The sequence below is a fragment of the Erithacus rubecula genome, assembly GCF_903797595.1.
Source record: "Erithacus rubecula genome assembly, contig: scaffold_104_arrow_ctg1, whole genome shotgun sequence".
Taxonomy (NCBI): domain Eukaryota; kingdom Metazoa; phylum Chordata; class Aves; order Passeriformes; family Muscicapidae; genus Erithacus; species Erithacus rubecula.
In genome coordinates, this window is record NW_027636365.1 from 180803 (window position 1) to 206616 (window position 25814).

General features: G+C 48.1%; 1 protein-coding gene across 1 annotated transcript in view; it reads left to right on the forward strand.

Moving 5' to 3' along the window:
* The window catches only part of LOC306815160 (olfactory receptor 14J1-like), a gene marked incomplete at both ends in the record, with an annotated part of 28356 nt that extends 5557 nt beyond the window's left edge, over window positions 1-22799 (forward strand). Inside the window, one exon of the mRNA XM_079331790.1 lies at window positions 22161-22799. Within this exon, the coding sequence (XP_079187916.1) occupies window positions 22161-22799 (639 nt within the window). The remainder of the gene's footprint in view (window positions 1-22160) is intronic.
* Between the last annotated feature and the right edge of the window lie 3015 nt (window positions 22800-25814).

Sequence of the window (25814 nt, forward strand, 5' to 3'; positions counted from 1 at the left end):
AGCTTAAAAACAGAGAAATTTCAGTCCACAACTCACCTCCTTCCATCATCTGAGATCTTACTCTTCCTTTTTTTAGACCTTGGTGTTTTCATGCTGTTTCTGTGCCTATCTTCATCTTGGTCCTGTTCTTTCAATCAGGAGAGAGAACAAAGTGTCTGCAAGTCACATTCTGGGCAGTGAAAGAGTTCATATTTTGCCCAGGCCTGCAGATGGTCAAGTGATGTCTGCTGGGCTGCAGCCCAGGGTTATTTTACAATGGAAATGTTTTTGGTAACTGTGCTGGGGGTCTGGGCCAGGAGAGCAGGAGCCCAGGCCAGAAGGGCAGGAGCTGCTCAGGGAGGGGAGCAGGATCTTGGCAGCCAGGCTAGAACTCAGAGGCTGCACCCAAGGGCTGATGGCTGCCCATCCCCCTTCCCTGATGATTTCTGGAAAAACTCATCAGGGGCAGCATTTGAGCTACACCACAAGCCGGTCTAGCCACTCTGGGGGGAGGGAGAAGGAGGCAGGAACTCAGCAGCTGATGGCCCTGTCTAGAAATCCCCCCTCCCAAGTTACTCAAAATTTGGAACAAACATAAACAGGAGTAATAGAAGACGCAGATAGAAAGACAAATGAAATACAGAGAAACACACACAGGTACCAACTCCTGGATTCCAGTGGTGTTCTGATAGCATAAAAATTCCAAGAGGAGGTATGGTCAAGATGTATGCTTGCCTTGTGGTCAGCCTTAAATTCTCCTTGGTCATCCTGGGCCCATTCCTCATCTTGGACTTTCAATCATTTGGTCACTCAGGAGCTGGGCTGGGGCTCCACGGTTCTGTGTGGAGCATTGCTTTTGGTGTGCCAGGGACTGGCAGACACTGCTGGTCTGGGATAGAAGCTCTGGGGGCATTGGGGTTACAGGGCAGTGCAGTGCTGGGGTTACAGAGCAGGGCAAGGCTGCACCTGCCCCTTCCTCCCCCACACATGAAATATTTTGAGCCAACAATCTCCTCCAGTCTGCCACAACAGGCAACGTAAGAGGTGGAATCCAATTGTGGCCTTGAGTGCCTCGCCAAGAAGGACAATTGTTTTCCATAGCATGGAATGTAGCCAGCACCAGTGTTTCAGTAGCAAATGAGATGATGACCTCAACATGCCAAAGTCGGCTAGATCAATCAGGTGGCTCCTGGGAGATCAAACCAACCAAACCTGTTCTTCATCTTTTGGTTTCATGGGTCACCAGTGTCAGAATCTTCTGCTTGGTTCAATCAGACCCCTCTGTGTCACAGGGGCCTCTTGGTTCCAGAGGCCCTGAAGGCTCACAATGGTCTCCTTTGCTCTATGGTGCCCACAGTGTCACAATGGCCCCTTGGTTCCATGACACCCCAAAGTGTCACAATGGTCTCCACGGTTCCATGAGGCCCATTGTGTCACAATGGCCCCTTGGTTTGATGGGACCTCACAGTGTCACAAGGATCCCAACATTCCATGGATTCCACAGTGTCAGTATAGTCCCCTTGGTTTCGTGAGTTCCAGCAATGTCACAGTGGTCTCCATGATTCCATGAGGCCCCACAGTGTCACAGTGATCCCCTTGGTTCCATCAGGCCCCACAGGGTCACAGTGCTCCCTACACATCCTGAGGCACCACATCACCCAGCCCAGGCCATTGCCATGGTTCCAGCACTCCCACTATGATCCCAGTGATTCCTAGTTTTTCTATATATAACCCTGTTCTCCTCTGTAACTGTAGAACTAGCAGGGAGTATCTAGAATCAGACTGCTAAGTGTCTGGATAGATTCGAAAAGTCCTCTATGGAGTACAGCTACAAAGCTAGCCAAGAAGGGTTAAGGACTTCACTGCAGAGGTTCCAAAGGTAGTTTATTTCTCCAATGGGTTTCCACTAGCAAAATCTGATTACATAGTATAACAAAGGGTTTTTATATCTTTCTAAGGGATTGAGTTTCTAACCAATAAAACTACAAGTTAAAAAACTATCCAATTACTTTAAAATTCTAAGTAAGAAAAAACCCAATCACTTAAAAACTAAAAAAATCAGTAGGAATCCTAATAGATAACAGAGGTTTTGATAAGGAGGGGGGAAGGGCATCACTCTGAGAGGTTTCTTTGTCTTAGGAGACTAACTCCCAGGGGCCTTTCTTGGGGGCTATGGTATCATTTACACACACCGATCACATCCACTGGCCATACCCACTGACAACTTCCATGGACCCCATCCACTGGCCACACCTGCAACCACATTCCAATGACCCCCAAACTGATTGAAGACCCACTGACCACACCCAATGACCACACCCCTCATACACACCAATGACCACCTCAATGACAATCCCCAGTGATCACACCCAATTGACAACCCCAATGACCACAAGCAAATGACCCCACCCACTAACACCTCCCACTGACCACACAAACGACCAAACGCCTGACCACCTAAGTGACCATCTCCCACCCAACTAACCAACTGACCACATTCACTGACCACACCCACAGATTACACATCACTGTCAGCATCCATTGCCCACAACCATTGACCACAACCTTTGCCAGGACACCTTTGCCCACACCCCACAGATCACACCCATTGACCACCCAAATGACCACATCCACTGCCCGCACCCACCGACCACACCACATGTGACTATACCACCACTGACCACCCTCACTGACCACACCCCCTCACTGATCACACCTCACTGACCAAACCCAGTGACCACTCAAAATGGCCACACCCACTGAACACACCCACTTCCCACTGCTTCTGACCACAATTCACTGACCACCTAGTTGAATAAACTGACTGACACCCAAGTGACCATACTCTAAATGACCACACACAACTGAGCAGACCCACTGGCCACACCAAATTACCACACCCTCTCAGACTACATCCACTGACCACATCCACTGACCAAACTCATTGACTGCGCCCACTGACTGCACCCACTGACCACATCCACTGACCAAATCTACTGCCCACACCCCAGTGCCGACCCAACTTACCACATTCACTTCCCAAGGGCCAGGAAACAAGGTCCAACAGCTGTGCTGTTTCTGCAGTGCTACAGCAGACCCTGGTTCCGTGAGTTTCTGTATTGTCAGCAGCAGTTCCTTGGTTCCAATGATGTCCTGCTGGATCACAATGGATGTTGGATATCATGAGGTTCTGCAGTGTCACCATGGCCTACCTCATTAGATGAGCTCCCATGGTGTCAAAATGGACTCCTTGGATGGGCAGGGTAACAATGGACCATTGGCTCCATGCAGCCCCATTGGGGCACCATGGACTCCTTGGGTCCATGAGGTTCTGGTGGTGTTGCCATGGTCCTCTTGTATCCACAGTGTCACAATGGACCACTGGTTCCACGTGGCCCTGCTGTGTCACAATGGCCCCTTGGTTCCATGGGACCTGAGTGTCACAAGTGATTCCTTGTTTCCTCAGTGTCAAAATGGCACCTGTGTTCCATGAGGAATTCAAAAGTTTAGTAGAACCATTGAGCAAATCCTGCTTAACACACCTGGGAACATCTGTCTGCGTTCCAAAGGGGAGTTAAAGGTGAGAATGGCACCAGCAGCTTCCATCATCAACAGAGATACAGGGAAAGGGCAGGAGCAGGGGATTCAGCTGAAAGACTCAGAGAATGCTGCTTACAAAGATCATTTCTGGTCACACTGTGCCTTGTAGAAAGGTGACATCATTCCAGCCAGCCTGTGCTGAGCATGTGGTTCCTCAGTAGGGTTCGTTGTTTAGGAATCCTGCTCAGGCTTTTCCATTCTTTCCTCACAAAGAGGAAAACATCCCCTGGGCCTGTGTGCAGGCAGAGACCTGAGAAGAGCTGAATGGGACATGGTACAATGGGCTGGGACACCCAGCTGCAGAGCTCAGGGGACAAGGTTCTGATGCAGGGCACAGGCATGTCAGTGCCAGGTGGGGGATATCAGACATGTTGAGGCTGGGAATGAGGAGCAGGTTATCCAAATAGGGTCATCCAACAAGGGGCTCATCCTTCTGTGTGCCTAACTCCTGAACTCCTAAGAAGACATTCAGCATCAAGATCACCTGGGGAATGCCTCTATCATGTTCTCTCTGAATTGAAAAGGTGAAAAAAATACTCCCTTGATTAAAGAAAAAAAGTAATGAGATGCACTTAGAAATCTTCCTCCTTAACAGAAATCCAAACTGAAATCACTCAGCTGCTGTGGAGAGTAAGGGATATGCATGCGGAAGAATTCGAGCTGTACAGTCAGTTAGGACCCCTTCCCCCCTCGCAGTGAGACCTTTGCTCCCTGTGTGGCCTCACCCAGCCGGACATGAGTAGAAGGAAATTACACTAACAGCACAATATATAAAACCCCTGTGATCCTTCAACAAACGCCATTTTGCTGTCCACCAAATTGGTGTCTGGAGCATATGCACCGAGTGGCCCTGGGGTTAGCGCCGCCATGCCGGGCTTAATCCAGAACCAGGTCGCTGCAACAAGTGGTGCCGAATCCCGGGAGATTGCCCAGGGTTCGGGGATCACCTGGACAAGGACCCGGCGGCTGAACAGATAGTCTAGTGCAGCGTGAGGAGACGTCCCTGGACCAGAGAGGGGCATGGAAGCTGTCGCAAAGGTCGTAAGTGAGATCCATGCACAGTGGGGCATAGAGTGTAAACTTAGGGATTTTATTTTCACAGTGCCGAGACTGATAAAGATAGGGGCTATAGAAAGCCCCATAGAAATTCTCCATCCGGAGACATAGGATAAATGCATGAGGGCTCTGGCCGAGGAAACCCAGCTGGGGATCAGGGCAGCCATGCAAACCACGGAGGATTTTGAACCACTCAGGAGCGCAGACGCGCGGACCCTGGAACCCCCTCCACAACCCCCGGGACAGGACTCACCACCATCGGAGGGGGGGGAGCGCACGCAGACATTTTGGCAGGGGCTAGCAGAGGAGGTGTGGAACACAGTTATAATCTCAGAATCCAAAGCGGTTGATAAAAAGGCACCCACGCCATATGCGTTTGAAAATGGCGCTGGAGCGTGTGATGGGGGGTGGACCAGTGGTGCAGGGGGCGGATATGCAGAAGGCTCGATGAACAGCGCAATCACGGGCGAGAAGGGAGGAGGGGGGGGGCCCCGAGAAGGAGCTTAAGACCAATCAAAGAGCTCATTTTATATCAGGTCCTTATAGGGAAAGAACCTCTCCCAACAGGAGGCGGGGGGAGCCCAGGGGGAGGGAATGACCTGACCCCCGGAAGAAGGGGCAAGGGCGGAGCCCAAGGAAAAGGCTCAGCAGCCTGAAAGCATCCAGCCAGTCTACTTCCAGCTCAAACTCTGACTCAAGCTGGGACGGGTGGCTGGGAAGGTGGTCAGAGGATGACTCTGACACTGATTTAGGTTGTAACAAAAAGGGAGCAGCGGCATATAAAATCACTAGCTGCAACTCTTCTGCGTGGGTCAAAGGGATATCAGAGAAAGATCGAACTCTGCTTACAGATTGGCGCAAAATAAAAATAGCTTGCGCAGAGTCAGCTCCATCAGCCACTCTTGTGTTCCCAGTCCTAGTTGGGGGGGCAGGCGGAAATCAAAGAACCTACTTGCCGGTAGACCTGAAGGACATGCAGGCAATTGTCAAAGCGATCACAGAAAGAGGAATTATTTCTGCCATGGTTTCCACACTCATTGATAGCGTTTTTGGAGGCGATGATATGATCCCCTTTGATATCAAACAGGCTTGTAGACTAATTTTTGATGGGGCGGGGATGACCGTTTTTAAACAAGAATGGGAGGACAATTGTGTAAAGCAGCTAGCCTTAGTAACAGGGGCAGACCATCCACTGCACGACTCCAGCATACAGAGACAAATGGGCACAGACCCTAAAATGATCACCCCATATGCACAGACAAAAGGCCTGCGGGCCCATGAGGTCATGACAATACCCGTGCTGCCCGAGAAGCCATCCGTGCTGCTTCTAAAGTAATAGCCAAACCATCGCCATGGTCCACTATAAAGCAGAGTGAGAGTGAGAGCTTCACTCACTTTGTGGGCCATTTTTGGGCAGCATTAGATTCCTCTGCATTACCTTCAGAGGCAAAAGGTCCAGTGCTAGCAGACTGCCTATGCCAGCAATGCAGTTCAGCCACCAAGGACATTTTAAGATCACTGCCACCTGGGTCTAATATCGCAACCATGATCAGACGTTGCAAAAGAAGAACACCTAACTCCTATCCAAGCAGCAGTTCACATTTTAATAACCAGTGTGATGGCATGTTTCAAGTGTGGCCAGGCAGGCCACGTAGCAGTAAACTGCCCCCAGTCAGGACGCCCACCAGCAGCTGCTCCGCAACGCTAGGGGAAGCTTAGGGGACCGTGCTAGGCATGTGGAAAGAAGGGGCATTTAGCTAAGGAACGCAGATCCAAGCCTCAGGGAAACGGGAAGGGGAAGGGGCAGCCGGGCTGCACCCAGCCCCCTCCCTCCTGGAACATGCAAAGGCCTAGCTACAGCAGCCCTCAATGGGGCATGGGGCTTCCACACCCATTACCCGCACAAGAAATGACCAATTTCATTGCCCAACTTATAGCTCAATCAAACCTATCTGCACCTCAGGAATTCCAAGAACAGCTCCCTGGGGACGAGGCCTCTGGGTGGCTTTTGCCATGAAAGCAAAGCAACAAGACCCATCTATGTTGTGAAGATGGGTAAGCACCCACTGATCGTGTGGGCAGAGTGTCGTCTCCACAACAGCTCCAAAGATTCAGCCCTCTGCCTTTCCTTTTGGGTGGACACAGGATCAGACATCACCGTCATCCCAGACATACACTGACCTCTACCATAGAAACTAGAAGAAGCCTCATGGTGGGTGGAGTTTGAGAGATGTCCCGAGCCTGCAAAAGCACCCAACCGATAGCAATAACACTCTGTACCGAGAAAGGACCAGGAACAACTATCACCCTTATGATAAATGTTATGTCGGATTGCCCACCCTTGTTGGGGAGAGATGCCCTAGCCATGCTGGACGTTTGGGTGACAAATTTATTCTAAGGGCCACTGTCGCATAACCACCATTGCCTATCAAACTAACTTGGAAATCAGTCGATCTGGTGTGGGTCACGCAGTGGCCCTTGTCCAAGCCTTGAATGACTGCTCTCCTTGAGCTAATTGGCCGTGAGTTACACAAAAACCATATAGAACCCTCCATGAGCCCATGGAACACCCCAATCTCCGTAATATTTAAATGGTCCAGTGAAGGCTTTCGTCTCCTGCACAACCTGCAGAAAGTCAACAAGAGAATCCAGCCAATGGGCCCAGTACAAACTTTGCTGCCCATAAACTCTATGATACCGAGAAGACAACCCTGCGCGGTGCTCGCAACAAAGACTGCTTCTTTTCTATTTCTCTTCACAAAGATGACAAGGAGTGGTTTGTCTTTTCCATCGTCTTTCCAAACAGCCAGCAGCTCAACCTACGCTTTCACTGGAAAATGTTACTCCAAGGCAATTATCGAAATATGAGTTGTGGTCTAATACTGATACTCAACTGTGACGGACAAAAGACTCTAACAGTTTAAAGCAAGAAAGTGTATGTTTATTCAGCGCTGGGCAGCAGCTGAGGTAATCCTCTAATACGCACTGCAAAATCACAGGTGATTACAAAATCTATTTATTAGCAGAGGTATCAAACTAATATATATTCATAATAACAGCCCCTCCCATCCCCCGCTTCCTATGAGAATTAGCTTGAATAGCTATTAAGCATGCGTGATTGACTTCTTAAATTAATTCTGGGGTTGTTTTCATGGGGAGGGGTCTTAAAAGGAGGAAGTAAGGCTTGTCTTCCTCACCCTAAACTCTTGACCTTTTCTATCACTGACAATACAAATGATTTCTGGGGATAGTCCAGTTTTCCAAAGATCGGGTTTCTGGTTGCATTGTCTATGTTCTTGTGGTTCTGCTCTCTAGTTTTGTCTTTTCCCATGTAAGCACAGCTGAGCAAACATGAAATGACAGACAATAAATTATTTAAGTTTCAGATAACTACTCCCTTCTGATTTTTTAATTGTATTCAGCAAGGTCACTAAAATCCTGATTTTCTAATATTAGTGTTTCCCAAGGAATTATCAACTCCTCTACCATCTGCCAGATCACAGTAGACCGAGCGCTAGCACCAGTCCAGCAGAACAATCTGAATGTGATCATCATGCAGTAGAGGGACGATATCCTGGTCGCCACACCATCAACAAGCCAAGTAGCCCAGCTGGTATCAACCATCTCCAAGACCTTAAAGACAAATGGCTTCGAAATAGTGAGTGCAATAATTAAAAAGGGACCGTGTGTGACCTTCCTAGGAGTGGGAATCACAAGCTTCTACGTAACCCCTCCCCTGATGAAAATCCAACAAGATATCAAGATGCTCCATGACGTGCAGCAGCTGGTCTGGTCCTTACAGTGGCTCCGCAACATTGTCCTGATTCCTCCCGAGGTCATGGACCCTCTAAATGACCTCTTGAAAGGAAAGAACCCATGGGAGCAGAAAACCCTGACACCAGAAGTGATAAGCTTGCTCAACTTTATCGAACACAAGATGTCAGTGAGCATGCTCACCAGATGGAATAAAAGTACACCAGTCGATCTGTATGTCCACTTTACAAAAAAGGGGGGAGTGGGAGCCTTAGCCCAAGGACCCCCTGACAAAGCCCAACCGATACAATGGGTGGTCTTGGGGAAACCGTGATGGGAGTCGAGTGCCTCAGCAGCCTCATCATGAAATGCAGGAAACTCGCCCTATGACATCTGGGCATCGAACCGGCAGAGATATAATTGCCCTTTTGCAAACAGCTCTCTGCTCAGACAACAACAGTATCTGAATACCTAGCCATGGCCCTTGCAGGCTTCGGAGGAGAGATTCGCTACGTGGCAAAACACTCTTGGACTCAGCTGCTCATGGTTGTCGACATCGACCTCTCACCAAAGATAATCGACCGACTGCAGGCAGGACCAACCATCTTCACAGACGCATCGTCGCTGACCTCTACTGCAGGGGCAGTATGGCTGTCAGGAGAACAATGGCAGTGTGTCAAGACAACCGACCCCATGCTTTCAGTCCAACAACTTGAAGAAGTTGCTGTAGTGCTAGCGTGCAGACTGTTCCCAGAAGAATACCCTAACATTATGACTGACTCCATATTTGTAGCCAAGCTCTGCCTAACCATATCCGGACAAGGTGTGTCAGTGTCCATGGTGGCAACAATGCTAGAAGAAGCACTCTATTCTCGGAAAGGCACAATATCTGTCATCCACGTCAACAGCCATGGCCCTATCCAAGGATTCTACCAGATTGGCTATGACAAGGCTGACACTGCTGCAAAAGATGTATGGATGCTGAAAGAAGCCCGTCACTTGAACGAATCTCTTCACATCAGAGCAAAAGCACTTGCAAAGAGGTGCGGTATTTCTACCGCGACAGAAAGCACGTCGTCGCCACGTACCCTCTCTGTCAGAAATCACCACTGTGGTCATGCAGCGAGAATCCCAGGGGCCTCAAAGCCTCAGAAATATGGCAGGCAGACTTTACACAATGCCAGCTGTTAAGACCCCAGTCATGGCTTGCAGATACCGTGGATATATACAGCAGTATGATCGTGGCCACACAGAATCCCAAGACCGATTTCAAAGTGACCATCCAACATTGGCTGACAGCCATGGCATGGCTTGGAGTTCCAAAACAAATCAAAACAGAAAACAGCACAAACTTTACCTCAAAGACGGTCCAAGCATTCGTCTCAAAATGAAACATCGCCTTGGTACATGCTTCCAACCCAGGAAAAAGTTGCTTTAATTACCCAGGGTAAGGATATTGTGGATATTGGGGGTGTGGAACTATTGTGACAAGCAATAGTTGGAAACTGCAACAGCCTGATAAGTTCCTGCAAATAAAACATACTCCCCACGACTGTCTCAAACCAAAATTTGATATGGATGAGTACGTGACCTTGCACCAAGGCAGAAAACAGCACACTTGCACAGACTATATCATGACAATCCTGCAGTCGACCCATGATAGCTGGGCCCCGAGCAATGCGTGGATAGCATTTGTTCATCTTTCTCGCCGCATCTGGGTAAACATACAAATTATCAGATTCCCACCTCCAATATTCCAATCAGTCAGACCCAATCCGGTTCTTGCAATGAGTAGACCCAGGAAGGAGATCGTAGCTAACTGTAGCCCTAGCCACAAAACACAGATGTTAAAATCTACCTCCTCCCCATCCGATCTCTTAAGCAAACCAATCCTCTCCAATCCATTCTTAAGCGTCTTAAATGCTACCTTTTTATCATTAAACAAATCCAACCCGAACCTCACAGAATCATGCTGGTTATGCAATAATGCACTACCCCTTTTTTACCAAGGTGTTTCCCTCGATTTCCCATTCATCTTTTCAAAGTCAAACAATCCATGCCAATGCAGATGGGACACCCCCTGGAGAGGCATTACCCTAAGCCAGGTTACAGGCCAAGGCAAATGCTTTGGCAATGCAACCTTGGCAAAGCAGACGGGCAACATCTGCCAGAAATTTGTCAAACTTAATGGGGGGAAGTTCCAGTGGGTGATCCGAACAGCATCGGGAATGAGGGTCTGTCTACGATCCAGGATAAGTCCTTGTGTACACCTTGACAAATTCAATCATTCTACTGACATTTGTGTCCACATTTTAATTGTGCCCAGAGTCTTGTATCGCCAGGAAGAAGAAGTGTACCACTTGCTAGAGAAACCTGACGGGCTCCACAAGCGAGACGTGATAACGAGCATCACCATCACAATGCTCTTCGGTTTAGGATCTACTGGTGCTGCCACAGGCGTCTCAGCCCTGGAAACACAACATCAAGGACTGGCCCAACTGCAGATGACTGTCGACGAGGACTTGCAGAGAATGGAGAAATCCATTTCTTTCCTAGAAAAATCCCTTTCCTCACTCTCAGAGGTCATCCTCCAAAACAGGCGAGGACTGGACCTCCTGCTCATGCAGAAAGGAGTCCTGTGTGCTGCCTTGAAAGAGGAATGCTGCTTTTATGTGGACCACACCAGAGTCATTAGAGTCTCCATGGCAGAACTGAGACACCAACTAAACCTAAGACAAATGGACAGAGAAACTCAACAGGGCTGGTTCGAGTCATGGTTCAACCAGTCCCCATGGCTCACCACCCTAATTTCTACCCTAATAGACCCACTCACTATAATCTTACTAACACTAATATTTGGGCCTTGCATATTAAACAAATTAGTGCTATTTGTTAAAAACCATTAGAAACGGTTAACATTACTTTCGTCGAACGCCGACAATTACTTTAAGGCATGCCTGCTACTAACACATTTACAATTTTATACTGATTTTACTAACCCATGGAATTTTAGAATGTCTACATTTTATAATTTTATATGCTATTTACTAATCATGAGGTGTGGGGGAAATATGGAGAGTTAGGGATATGCATGCAGAAGAAATCGAGCTGTATGGTCACTTAGGACCCCTTCCCCCATAACAGTCAGACCTTTGCTCCGTGCCTGGCTGCACCCAGCTGGACATGAACAGAAGGAAATGACACTGACTGCCCAAGCTATAAAAACCCTTGTGACCCTTCAATAAACTCCATTTTGCTGTCCACTAATTTGGTGTCCTGGAGCATATGGATCGAGTGGCCTGTGGTTAGGACCGTAGTGCCAGGCTTGAACCAGGTCTCCGCAACACTGAGGCCTTGCAGTGTCACAAAGGCCCCTTGGCTCCATGAGGTTCTGGACTGTCACAGTGGAGATTTGGTTCCATGAGGTTTTGTACTCAGCAATGGTTTCTGTAGTTTCAAATTGTCACAATGCAGCCTTGGTTCCATGAGGTTCATTGGTGTCACCATGGTCTTCTTGGTTCTAGGAGGCATCACAATGTCACAATGCACCCTAGGTTCCATGAGGTTCCTGCAGCAGGACATCCCCTGTGGCACAGCAGAGCTCATCTCTTCTGTCCATCAGCTGGGTTATCACTCAGGGCATCTTCCCCCTCTCAGGAATTGCTGAGATAACCCAGGCCCGATATCTGTCCTGTTCTGAGTTCTCTCTGGTGCCAGGCAGGTGGAATTCCCAGCTAACCATGAACATCTTGCCTTGAGAGCAGCTGAAGGGAGATAAGCCTTGAATTTCTGAGTGACTTACACTTCACTTACTTTACAAACCATAAAAGCCACACAAAACTTTCACAAATCAGAAGTCTTCTGCATAGTCCCTGCAAACGGGCAGGGCTTCTCTCCCAAGTCTGGATGCATCTTTGTGGTTCCTTTTTTGGAAGCTGAATGAAAGGGCTCCATGTGTACTCCCTCATCAATTTGGTGGTTACGTTGACTCCTATTTTCTGCTATTTCTTCACTAGCTGTAATATAGGTAACCTTATTGTGCACTGTGTTTGTATCTACCTGTACTACTTGGTTTAACCTGTGCAGTAAGCAGTCCTTTTATAGTCTCTTATCTTTTAATCTTGAGTCCATTTGATGAAAAATTCATTTTGTAGTAGGCCTTTTCTGCAATTCTAAAGAACTTGTGAGCAAAAGCAATTTAGGGTGCAGGTTGCCTGAAACAGAGCTACTGCAGAAACCTGAGCATAAGGCAGGACTTGTCTGAGCTTTCACTCCATTCAAAACATATTTCATTTAAAGACAGAAGGAGAAAATATCTTTCTCCCTTTAATTCCTTTCCTGTTTATAGACTGATATCAGAAATCTGCAGCTGATATTGATCCCAAGCACCTCCTAATGGAGTCTGAACAGATATGAAAATCAAGATCCTTTATGACTGACAATGAATCATGCTTTGTACCTACCCCCACCCCACCATTTCCCTCATCCAACCCCTGGAACTCAGAGCAGCCTTGTACAAATCTGAGCTTTCTCCACTCCAGGCCGTGCCTGCAACTCTCAGCTCCTTAGCACCAACTCCCACCTGCTTTGCTTGCAGAAGGAGCTGCCTGAGACACAGAGGGATGTTCATTTATTGTCAACAATCAGAACCAAGGGAAGGAACAGCTCCATAAAAACTGAAGTCATTCCTCTGCTGGATATTACACCTACTTTCCACAGCAGACAGTCTCAGAGCAATGGAAAACACATTCTGTGCCCAGCACAGATCCCATGATGCCCCAAACCCTCCCTGCCCAGATTCTGCCCAGATTTGCTCTTTGCACACACAAGTCACACACTGAAGTCAAAAGGTCCCTCCATGCCCAGAGGAAGGGAAAGAGAGAAAGTGGCTGAAGAGCTCTCTTGTGCACAGCTTCAGCTGCACTAATGCCAATATTGTGGGCTCATAATAACTTGATCCAACACGCTCTACTGCATCTGTTCCCTGGGTAGAAATCTGGCTGGATGGCCAGTCCCAAGGAGTGCTGGGCACTGGAGCCACATCCAGGGCTCAGGATTGGTGCCAGGGCAGTTCAATATCTTTCTTGCTGATCTGGACAAGGCTATTGAGGGCACCCTCAGTCAGATGCCACTTGAGCCCAGGCTGGCTGGGAGTGTGGCTGTGCTGCAGGGCAGGAAGCTCTGCAGAGGGATCTGCACAGGCTGGAGCCATGGGCCCAGGACAATGGGATGAGGTTCACCAAGGCCAAGGGCTGGCTCCTGCCCTGGGCTCACAACCACCCCAAATCCCTGGCTGTGCCCTGCCCCTGATCCCCACAGCCTGTGCTGTTTCCTTCATCCTTGCATTGCCAGGCACTTTCTGGAACAAGGGAGCTCTGCTGTGGGTATGGTGGGAGGTGTAAGTACCACCACTGCATTGGGAACTACAACTCATCAGATTTGTGTCTTTTGGGGTCAGGAACTGGTGAGACTCAGAAGCATAGATAGGTCTCTCTTCATGGCAAACATAAAAAATGTAGCAATGATATAATTCCATAAACATTACCATTTTCCCCTCAGCTCTGTGCAATGTCAAAGCAGTACCTGATGTGTCCACCTGTGGGAAGATTGCTTGTAGGGATAGTACAGAAGGCAATTTTTCCCAATGAATTTCAGCTGTACTGATTGCTGGGAAATGAAAACAGCCTTGCCTGCCAAATGAGGATGGATATTCTAAAAATGTGGGCTAGCTAGTTAAGGCTAAGTTGCAGATGCAGTTAGAGCTTGAGACCCAGAGTCTGCTGCAGTTTGGGATGGAGTCTGCTGGCTGTTCTGTGAGGAGGAAAGGGCATGTTGTTGTGTAAGGGACAGACAAGGTAAGATGCTGTGTGAGGGACACTCAGGCTTAGGTGTCTGAGTAGGGGATAGGTTGGAGTTAGCCTGTCATGCAGAAGGAAATTTAGAGAGAGAAGTCAGTGCTGTGTGGAACTCCAAATGAGAAAATGGTCAGAGTTGGCTGAAAGAAGTAATGAAAAGTACTTAATAAAGGACTGATGGTGGTGTTAGTCATGTCTGTCCTGATATAATTACTATATCAGCCATGCCCAAGGCATTTCTATATGAGTACAATTTTAGACAAAGACATTAGAAAGGGTGTTTCTATAATAGAATTAAACAAAATTATGTGTTGACTAGTGTGGAATGACCAGAGAACAAATGGAGAAGGAAATCTGGGAGCAATGGGAACGCCATTGAACTGCCTGGTCTAATGAAGAGATGTCCTTAGACATGGCCATTTAAATAGGAGAGGGGGCAAAACCCAAATGAAAGGGGACATGAAATAATAGTATAGTGGTAACACAGGTAGAGAGGTGCGGGGGTGCGGAGCCGCTCGTGGAGGAATAGCGAGGGGATCAACCAGCCAATCAATGTGATTGATAACGCATAATCTAACTTTATTGAGAGCATCAGACAGTTTTATAGCCCAAAATAATATAAATCAACATTAGTCATATTAGTGCAATCTTATTGGTTGTTACTATGTACGCCTTCTCTTATTGTTGGTTATTGCAAGTGTGAGATAATCACGCCTACTGAATTTCTAGCCAAAAAGCATACGTGCTATTCTGCTGCTCCTACTTCCCTTATACTTATTGCTATATAGTATCCATCCCAAGGTTATACCTCGCTTGCTACTTGCTTCCCTGGAAATTAAGGCCTTGATTGAACAATGGGCATACATATTACTTATCGATAACTCTGCAAATTATGCTAGCTGCATTGCTTTTGCAAAAGTCTCTTAAAAGCAAACACTGCTGCTCAGCAAAATCTGCTTAAGAGCAAGGCCTAGCTACTACTTAGCAGGAGCTGCTCTCCTGCAACAAGGCCTCAGCCGAGACATATCCATAGTTGTGTCCATGGCTTTCTTACCAATTCTCAACAGAGGGGATGATGAGTATTTCTTCCCCTATCATCAGTAAAATTTCAGGAAATTTCTGTTATCTCCTGGTGGGGAAACTTGGACATTTCTTCAAGTACTCAAATGCCCCAGCTAATGAGATGTGTTTGTCCACCTTGTAAGCTGCATGTCCCCTAGAGCCCCAGAGGACTCCTGTCCTGTAAACACCTGCTCTGGCCCATTCCAAAATCATAATCAGCATCTTCCTGGGATCATCAGGGAGCTGAGGTTGGAAGAGACTGCAGCAAGTCCATCCTGCCACAAACTGTCCCAGACCAAGTGGTTCACAGATTGATTTGGTCTTAATTTGAAAACCCCAAAGGCCAGGGATGGGGCAGCATCTCAGAATGTGTCTGGGGCCATGGGAACAAAGGTTTTTTACATTTCCTGACTGATTTCTTCTCATTCCTCTCTGTGAGAGTCCGTCCAAGCCTCTCGTCTGTTTCTGCCCAACGACCCTTGCCTGAGGCCTGCACTGCCCAGATTGGGCGGAACGCCAAGTGACTGTTACACAGGTGATGCCTACCAGGACTGATTTCACATGACAACTAGTCACGGGGAGTTTACACAACAAGCTCCCACAGATGAAAGACAATGGACTGGTCAGTATGGGCTCACTAATGCTTCTGCTGAGCAAATTATTCCTGGGGGACAGAGTGACTCTTGGCTTGGAGTGCAGATGGTTATTTGGGGCTTGGAGTGCAGATGGTTATTTGGGGTGTTTTCCAGCTTGAAGTGCAGAGTGCCTTTCTTGTTTACAACTACACTGACTCTTATACTGTGTTTAAAGGAGGTACAGAGTGGCTTCCTTAATTGCAGTAAAATGGCTGGGAAGTTAACAGAATTTCTGTCTGCATAGTTCCATCATTTTGACCCCCTGCCTCTTTGTGGCAGATTCTGTTGTGTTTACTTTTCACAGAATAACACCACAGAACGTGAAGATTAATTGCTGAATCCATCATCGAACCTGTATACAGTTACAGCACAGGACTTTATAGCTGTGTTTTATTTTGTGAGAATTTAAAATCAAAATTGAACTGCTGTACAATTTTCCCAAAAAATTATGTGTGGAAAAAACAATACAAAATATAAAATGAGAACTCAATGTTAATGTTGTAGCACCTACTACCCAATCACCGGTTATACTGAGCCTGAAAATATTTGAAATTGGACCTTGGGCAATTTGGAAAACTGGCCAACAGCAAATATTGTTTAATTCGGCATGGTCTTTTAAACAAGTCAATTTGCCAATGCAGAACAATGTTTCAGTAATTCAGCCAGCTTGTTCACCTTTTCTTGGCATGGACAAACGACCTGGTTGCAAAACCAGGAGGATCCTTTCAAGAAACAAACGAGACATAACCGGTGTTGTGAGAACAGGATTGGGAATTTTTAAATAGCATTAATTCAGAGGTATTAATGAACAAATTGGTTGCCACCTCCAGAGACCTGACCAAATTGAAACAACCCCTGCAGTCCTCTTTAACAGCCCTGGGGACACAACAGTGGTTATTATCAAACATTTTACCAAATTGGGAAAAGGCAAATGTAAATAACCACAAACTGATAATTGATGCTCTTGGTATTGCTCAAAACAACATCTCTTTAGCCCTCAGCTGTATCCAGGCACAGCTTTGGATGCAAACAGTTGTTGCCTCAATTATAAGGGAAGGGGAAGAAGGCATCTTCCCTACTGAAATCCGGACAATAATTTGGGACAATGCTAATGATTTTGAAAGGAAGTTTCAGTCCTGGTGGAATTTGGTAAACTTTACCTACAACCCCAGCACAAACACAGCCACAGCCTTTGTGTTGACAATACGCAACGCTTCAGTGCATTTGATATACCCCATCATTGCATTAGGATTGAATCACGATGGAACTATTCTCTATCCTTTCGAGCATAGAGAATGGGCCCGTCAAATTGGTAAAAAATGGCAAACTGTTAATTTGGAATCTTGTGTTGTTCGGGAGCAACAGGGTTTCATTTGTGAAAGCAGTGCCATTGTGGCCCAAGACATCTGTTTAGACACAGAGCAAAATATCTGTCATTTTGAAATACACCTCGATGAGACTCCTGCAACAGTGCTGGTGTACATAGGAAATGGATGTGTGTGTGTAAGAACTGCTTGCAACTTGTTGTTTGTAGAAAATGTAACAGTGAATCTAAAAAATCATTTACATTTTTGTGTTTGTAATTTTACCACAATCATGGGCTGTGACTTTTCTTATACTGTTCCAGTTATGTCTCATCACCTTTTGCAATCCAATTTTACACTGATTCATCAGTTAGTGTCTGCTCCCATCGGGATGAACCCCACTTTGATTAAACAATTGTTGCTTCACCAGGACTTAATTGGAATCTTGGGAAAGATCAAGAAAAATGGGCAGAAGACCCTGGTGACAGTTCATCACGATGTGAGAGAAATACATTGGGTTTTAGAAAGGGTGAAAGGGAATGCTGAACTCAGGTGGTGGGATACTCCTTTTGGGTGGTCACCTACTGCTACTGGCATCCTAAACAAATTGTGTCATCCCATTGTTGTGCTTTTGATTTTGGTTTTAATCAGTTTTGTTTTGTCAGTCATTTTATACATCCTGAATTGGAGAATGGTAAAACGGCTGACACAACTGGCATCAACAATGGAAACACATAATTTGATCACTACTCCATCTGCTAAAGATACCCCTAAAGTTATTGCACCAGACAAATTACATGAGCAGTGAAAGTCAGGCCTTTAACAGCAAACTGATTAAAATTGTTGTTAGTGGTTATGATTGGTATGATCAGTTTCAGTAATGTTAAGCTTCTGATTAAGATGGTTTTGGAAAATAATTGTTTTAATAATAAAAACATATTATAATAAATATTGATTTGGTTTTTTGATCCTAATTTGGTAATTTGTTCCTAATTGTTTGAATTTTAATTGTTTAAATATTATTTCATTGATTTTGTTTGAATTGTTTGAATTTTAATTGTTTGGATGTTATTTTATTGATTAATTTTGATTGTTTAATGCTAATATCATTGTGATTTGTTTGAAAATTTATTATAATCAATTTTGTGGTTTTCCTGTTTATTTTCCTTCCTTTTCCTTTTCCTTTTCCTTTTCCTTTTCCTTTTCCTTTTCCTTTTCCTTTTCCTTTTCCTTTTCCTTTTCCTTTTCCTTTTCCTTTTCCTTTTCCTTTTCCTTTTCCTTTTCCTTTTCCTTTTCCTTTTCCTTTTCCTTTTCCTTTTCCTTTTCCCTTTCCTTCTTATCCTCGGTTTTTTTTTTGTTTTCCCTTTCCCTATTCCCGGGATGTGCTACCAAGGGCGGGTCCTGAAGATGCTGCAAGATCACAACATCATGCTGCTGGAGTTTCTCAGTGACACTCGTTGGTCACGGGGTGATGTGAGAGTCCGTCCAAGCCTCTCGTCTGTTTCTGCCCAACAACCCTCGCCTGAGGCCTGCACTGCCCAGGGTTGGGAGGAACGCCAAGTGACTGTTACGCAGGTGATGCCTACCAGGACTGATTTCACATGACAACTAGTCACGGGGAGTTTACACAACAAGCTCCCACAGATGAAAGACAATGGACTGGTCAGTATGGGCTACCCTGCATGTGTTCATGACGACAAAGGTGGTCTGAGCGTCCTGTTTCCACCTGTTCCCCCGCGTAACGAGCTCCACATACAATTGTCCATAAATCTTCCCACCTTTTGGCCAGAAGCCACTCGCTTTGGGAAAGGACTATAAAAGTTACTTTCGCAAAGGAGACCCCCGAGATCTCCCCAGACGGCAACAGACACCTACCGGCTGACTCCACGAGGATTCGTCTGCCCGTCTTGGTAGCTATAATCCCGACCCCCTGCCCCCCCCCCTCTCTCTCTCTCTCTCTCTCTGTCCCACTATCGCATTTTTTGGTTGGCACTAAATAAATTGCATTTCTCTAGAAGTAAACTGGTTTTGTCCCCTGCTGTGTCTTTTGCACTCCGAGATCCATAAGAGAACCAGTCGCGACTCGCTCATGATTTGGGCGGACCGTGACAGGTAGTCAGGACACACAGGATTGGCTGCCTTGTCCTCTGGTGATTTTCTAAAAATATGAGCAGAACATTCTATTTGCTGACATTTTGGAGAGAGCCCAGAGATCTCCCAAGGTGGGGTTCAGAGGCCTCCAACACATGACAAATATACAGAGACAAAAGAGCTCTGTGCTCAGTGGGATGGAGAAAAAGAAGAGCAGGGAAGAGCAGTGGAAAGAATGGAAGGGCTATTTCAGTGACAGAGAATCCTTTTGATATAGTAAAGAACAGGCAGAGAAAGAAAGAAATAATGCCAAGTGCAGATGGGGAGCCACAGATGGAGCAAAAAGAGAAAGGAATTTCTCACCCAAAACAGGGCTGTGGTGCAACACATTCCCCAGAAGGAGTGTGGAGCAGCCCAAGGCTTTGTGTGGCCAGGCAGAGGCAGGCAGGATTCAGAGCTGTCAGGAAAGGAAGGGGCCAGCGATGTGGGGCAGCCAGGGGATGATGACAGCCTGCAGGGACAGAGGCACAGGGCATGGACACTGTAGGACAGCCTGGGCTGCAGAGGGCACAGGGATGGGCAGCAGCTGAAAGGCCCTGCCAGACCCAACTGCTGCAGCACTTGGGCCATGGCTGCTGGCCCTGGGCCTGAGGCCAGCAGGGGACAAGTGAGCCTTGCTGTGCTGGGGCCTCATTGCCTCCTTGTCCCTTCTCAGCAGACTGGTAGGAGCTGCCCCATGGTCCTGCACTTGGCATTGCACATCCCCAGAGCCTAGTGGACCGGGAAAAGCCCTGAGCAATGAGGGAGGGACAGGATGTGCCTTGCCAGGGGCTGGCGCTCAGGCCTTGGCTCTTTGCATTGCTGAAACACATACAGGTTTGCTCAGCATCGGAGACACCTTTATTTTCCTTGTTCCTAACTCTCATCACTGCCTCCATTGTTCTGCTCTTACTTGAACCTTGGGACACTTTCTGAGTCCAGTCCCTCAGTGAGACCCATTAAAACTTCAAGAAACTTTGGAGTATCAATTTAATTTCGAGTTCTTGAGAAATTGTTTTGAAAACACTCTCTCAGGGACCAGATCTGATTTTAAAAAGCTCCTTAGAGCGTCATTAAAGTCTAAGTGTTGTGTCTCCTGGAACAGAGGGAAATACTGTCAACCAGGAAAAGATTCAAAAAGACATTTCTGCTGAGGAGCAGCTCCTCTCCCAGCCCAGCAGGGCTGAGAGCACTGCCTGCAGGCACTGAGGGGACAGGAGCCAGGCACAGACAGGCTGAAGGCAATCAGGATTGGGAAGACATTGAGCTGAGACTTCACGTGGAGAAAAACATTGACAGCTCTGGACATGGTGAGTGTTTGGGTGCAGGGCAATGTCCCCTGTGCTCCTGGAGGTATCTGCTGGTGCCAGCACAGCCCACAGCTTGGGCCCTGGGCACGGTCAGAGGAACAGGACAAGATGGCTCCTGCTGCCTGGGATGTTTGCATGAACTGAAGCTGGTACTGCAGCCAGGGCTGCCCAGAGTTGTCCTACACAGCAGCTCCTGCAGCCCTCAGAGCTCTTGGCCAGCCCAGAGCATGTGCCACCTGCCAGGGGAAGCTCTCAACCTTCCTGTCATCTCCTCATGTACTGTGGGGAGAAATTGCAGGTGAAAGGAGCCATCCCCATCAGGGCAAATTCCTCCTGCTGTGGAGATGGTGTTGCATGGCCAGGGCTGCTGTCAGTTTTCTCCTCAAGAGAAGGGAAAGGGGCTGTAAGGTATGTCTGTGTCACTGACACTCCTGCACTGTCACAGTGGGCATCAGCAGATCTGCCTCACATCTCGCTCACACAGTGCCTCCTCACTCTCCTTTGCCTACAGACAGCAGCAGCAGCACCTTGGCTTGATGCATCTCAGTCTATCTGAGCTGCCCTTAAGGCCCTGCTGGCAGGGAGATAACTCTGAGAACTGCCCTATGCTTGGAGGGGTGTGCAGGGCAGAGGTGAGCCCCCAGGGCTAGTCTGGGCTCTGGCAGCACTGGCAGGGACAAGGCTTGGATAGAAAGAAACAGCTCCCAGTAGGCAGAACTCCAGGCTGCAGACAGACAAACCAGCACTGCATATACCTCCCTTTTCAGCAACACAGGAAATGAGAGAAGAGTTTAGGCAGACTGATTTTGAATCTGGGGACTTCAAATAGTCCACTTTTTTTTTCAAGCACGTTGTAAGTTTGATCACCCTGAATAAGAGGGAGACATAATGAACACAGGACAGCTGTGTAGGACCAACAGGTCTGAATGCCCTGCACCACTGGAAGGTCTATTTTTCCACTGGGATCCACATAGTTCAGGTTGAGAGCAATGCCGAAGATGAGAAAACAACTCAGCAGAACAAAACTGAACTAAAAAAAAAAAGTTTGATTTAAGTTCCCGCACAGTAAGAGAAGTGGTTTTAAGAGGATTCCTAATATAATTGCACAGGATTGACTCAAGGAAAACTATTACAGCTTTTTAATGTCTTCTTTCAACAGTCCACCATGCCTGGTGTGAAGAAATGTCCAACAGCAGCTCCATCAGCCACTTCCTCCTGCTGCCATTGGCACACACACGGCAGCTGCAGCTCCTGATTTTCTGCCTCTTCCTGGCCATCTCCCTGGCTGCCCTCCTGGCCAATGGCCTCATCATCAGCGCCATAGCCTGCGGCCACCAACTGCACACGCCCATGTTCTTCTTCCTGCTCAACCTGGCCCTCACTGACCTGGGCTGCATCTGCACCACTGTCCCCAAAGCCATGCACAATTCCCTCTGGGACACCAGGAATATCTCCTATGCAGGGTGTGTGGCACAGGTGTTTTTCTTTGCCTTTTTCTTTTCAGCGGAGTATTTCCTCCTGACCATCATGTGCTACGATCGCTACGTGTCCATCTGCAAACCCCTGCACTATGGGACCCTCCTGGGCAGCAGAGCTTGTGCCCACATGGCAGCAGCTGCCTGGGCCAGTGCCTTTCTCAATGCTCTGCTGCAAACGACCAATACATTTTCCCTGCCCTTGTGCCAGGGCAATGCCCTGAACCAGTTCTTCTGTGAAATCCCCCAGATCCTCAAACTCTCCTGCTCCAAATCCTACCTCAGGGAACTTGGGCTTCCTGCGGTTAGTGCCTGTTTAGGATTTGGTTGTTTTGTGTTCATTCTTTTCTCCTACGTGCAGATCTTCAGAGCTGTGCTGAGGATCCCCTCTGAGCAGGGACAGCACAAAGCCTTTTCCACCTGCCTCCCTCACCTGGCCGTGGTCTCCCTGTTCCTCAGTACTGCCATGTTTGCTCACCTGAAGCCCCCATCAATCTCCTCCCCAACTGTAGATCTGGGCCTGTCAGTTCTGTACTCAGTGGTGCCTCCAGCCCTGAACCCCTTCATCTACAGCCTGAGGAACCAGGAGCTAAAGTCTGCAGTGTGGACAATTATTACTGGATGCTTTCAGAAACATTAAACTTCTTGCCTGTTTCTGCATATCACTTGTAGTGAAAATAATCAATGATTGTCCTTGTTGGTGTTGTTGGTTTGGTTGGTTTCTTTTTCATTGCCTTATTTTATTTTTTTTTTAATATTGTGCACAAAGAAATGTCATTGCCTTCACCACACTTTATTTTGCTTTTTTTCACCTTCACTGACTGCGTCAATGATGAGCTGTGTTCTCAATCACTTTATATAGAATAAACCATGTCCCAGCAGACACTTGTTTCTAGAGACTTTTTATTCCCTTCTCTGGAGCTGCAGCAGCAATATCTGTGTGCAGAGCTGGGGCAGATCAGTGCAGGAACTGTGCCCAGCAGCAGCAGCAGCACTTGGTGTTGCCTTTGCTGCTCCCATGCCAATGCCCCACTGCCTTTCTGTCCCTCATGTTGCTGCAGGGCCTGAGTGCTCTCGGGGCTGGGCACAGCCCTGGGGGTGGCAGTGCTGGGACTGCAGCAGGGACAGGCCATGGGCACTGCTGGGGCAGCGTTGCTGCCTCAGGCCAGGGCCTGGGAGCTCCACGATCCTTGCTCAGGCTCTCTCCAGAACACTTGGCGAGGCCAATACTGAGCAGAGAAAACCCCTATGAGCAGCACTAGACTGGCTGTGGGCAGGCTTGGGGCAAACAGCATGGCTGCTGCTCTGCAAGGTCCCTGCAAGGGGGAGACCCTGGCAAGGAGCAGCAGAGCAGGGGCTGATCCATCCCCACTGTGCTGGACAGACCAGGGCAGCATCCCAGAGAGTCCTCATGCACCTGCCAACAACATCCCCCCTCTGCAGCCCTGGCCTCTCCCCCAGCTCACACAGGTGCCGCATCCTTGTAGGCACAGCCACGGCAGCACTGGCTCAGGAGCCCCTGTTTGTATTGTACAGAGCAGGCGTCAGCACCCCCATGGTGATGCTGCGGGGAGATGGAGCTGAGTGAGCAGAAATGCCATCAGCTCCTGGGGCCAGCAAGGGCTGGGGGACACCAGGGAAACCACTCAGGTTTGTCGTGGCCTCTGAAGCCAGCCAGAAAATTCCCATGAACTATCAGTTTCTTGTCGCACTGCAAACGTTGTTGCTCAGAGCCAGGGCTGTCTGGTAGCCACCCCAAACTGCCCTGAGCATTTATTTTCCTTCACCCTGGTTTCTTTCCTCTTTCCTGACCCAGATGTCTTCCTCTTGCCCACCCCTGTTCTCCTCCCCTGCAAACAACCCATCCCTCTTTGCCCTTTCCTCTCTGGCCCCACTCCCCATTTCAGTTCCTGAGCTGGCACCATGTGAATGCCCCTTGTACAGCAGGATCCTCCTACAAGTGCTTCAGGAATTGTCTACAAGGTCCTGCAGTGCCACGTGCTGCTCCCTTGCCAGAGACACCACAGGCCAGGAGGCACATTTGGGCTGGTTTGTCTGGGTGTGGGACTCCCTGTTCTGGGCACAGAGGAGTGGCTGGAGAGGCTCTGCAGGACTGACAGGATGGGCTTTGGGGCCTATGTGGAGAAGCTGAGGAACCTGGGCTGCTGGACCTTGTGAGGAGGAGGTCCAGGGCTCATCATGTAGCTGCTCCAGGGGTGGTTTCAGAGAATCAAAGAAACAGCCAGGCTGGAAATGACCTTGGAGATCATCAAGTCCAACCTGTGCCCTGACACCACCTTGTCTCCCTGAGCCTCTTCTTCTCCAGGATAAAAGATCCCAGCTCCTTCAGGCACTTCTCACTGGACTTGTGTTCCAGACCCCTCACCAGCCTTATTGCCCTTTCTCTCTAAGCACTCCAGGCCTTCCATGTCCTTCATTTTTTGGGTGCCTAGAACTGGACACAACCCTCGAGGTGCAGCCTCACCAGTGCTAAGCACAGGAGAAGAATCACTGCCCTGTTCCTTCTGGCCACACGATTCCTAATCCAAGCCAGGTGCCATCGGCTTTCTTGGCCACCTGGGCACACTACTGGCTCATGTCCAGCCTGCTGTCCATCAATGCCTAGCGGTGCCTTTCTGCCTGGCCTCTGTCCAGCCACTCTTTCCCCAGCCTGTAGCACTGAAGGGATTGTTGTGGCAAAAGTGGAGGATCCACCAGTTGGTTTTGCTAAACTCCACCTTTGTTGGATTTGGCGCCTGGATTCAGCCTGTCCAGGTCTCCAGGAAGGTTGGACTCCCAGCCAACTTGGTGTCACCTGGGTTCCATGAGGCTCTGAACTGCACAATGGTCTCCATGATTCCATAAGGCGTCCCAGTATCACAATGTACTTTTGGTTCCATGGGAGCCTTTAGTGTCACAAAGTCCCTTGGATCCTTGGGCCCTGAAGTGTCACAATAGATTCTTTGTTCCATGAGGTCTTACAGTACAGCAATGCTCTCCTTTGTTCCACAGTGTCACAATGGCCTCCTGGTCCCAAGGGCCACCATGGTGTCAAACATGTTTCCTTCATTCAAAGAGTCCCTGAGGAGCAGAACTGGCCCCTTGGTTCCTTGGGGCCATGCAGTGTCACAATGGCCCCAACACTGCACGAGGTCCTGCTCTGTCACAATGCTCTGCATGGTCCCACAAGGCCCTGCAGTGTCACAGTGGCCTCTTAGATCCATGAGGCCTCCAAGTGCTGCCATGAATTCCTTGGTGCTGCGGTGTCACAATGGAGCCCTGGTTATAAAAGATCCTGCAGTGTCACCAGGGACCTTTGGTTTCATGGGGCACCACAGTGTCAGAGTTGTTCCCTTAGTTCCAAGAGTCCTTGTAGTGGCACAATGGCCCCTTGGTTCCACAAGGCCCTGCAGTGTCACAGTGGCCTCTGTGGTTCCACGAGGACCCAGAGTGTCACAATTGTGATGAAAACCTTTTGTTCGCCTGATAGACCTTGAGAGGATATTGCAAGGACTTGGAGGCTGGGATATAATTTTGCTGTTTTGCTTTACTTGCAAGGATGTTGTTAATTATTTTGCTTTGCTTGTCTGAAAGTGTTGCCCAATTCGAAGAAAACACAAACAACCGAAGTCGTTTATGCGGTGCTTTATTGAGG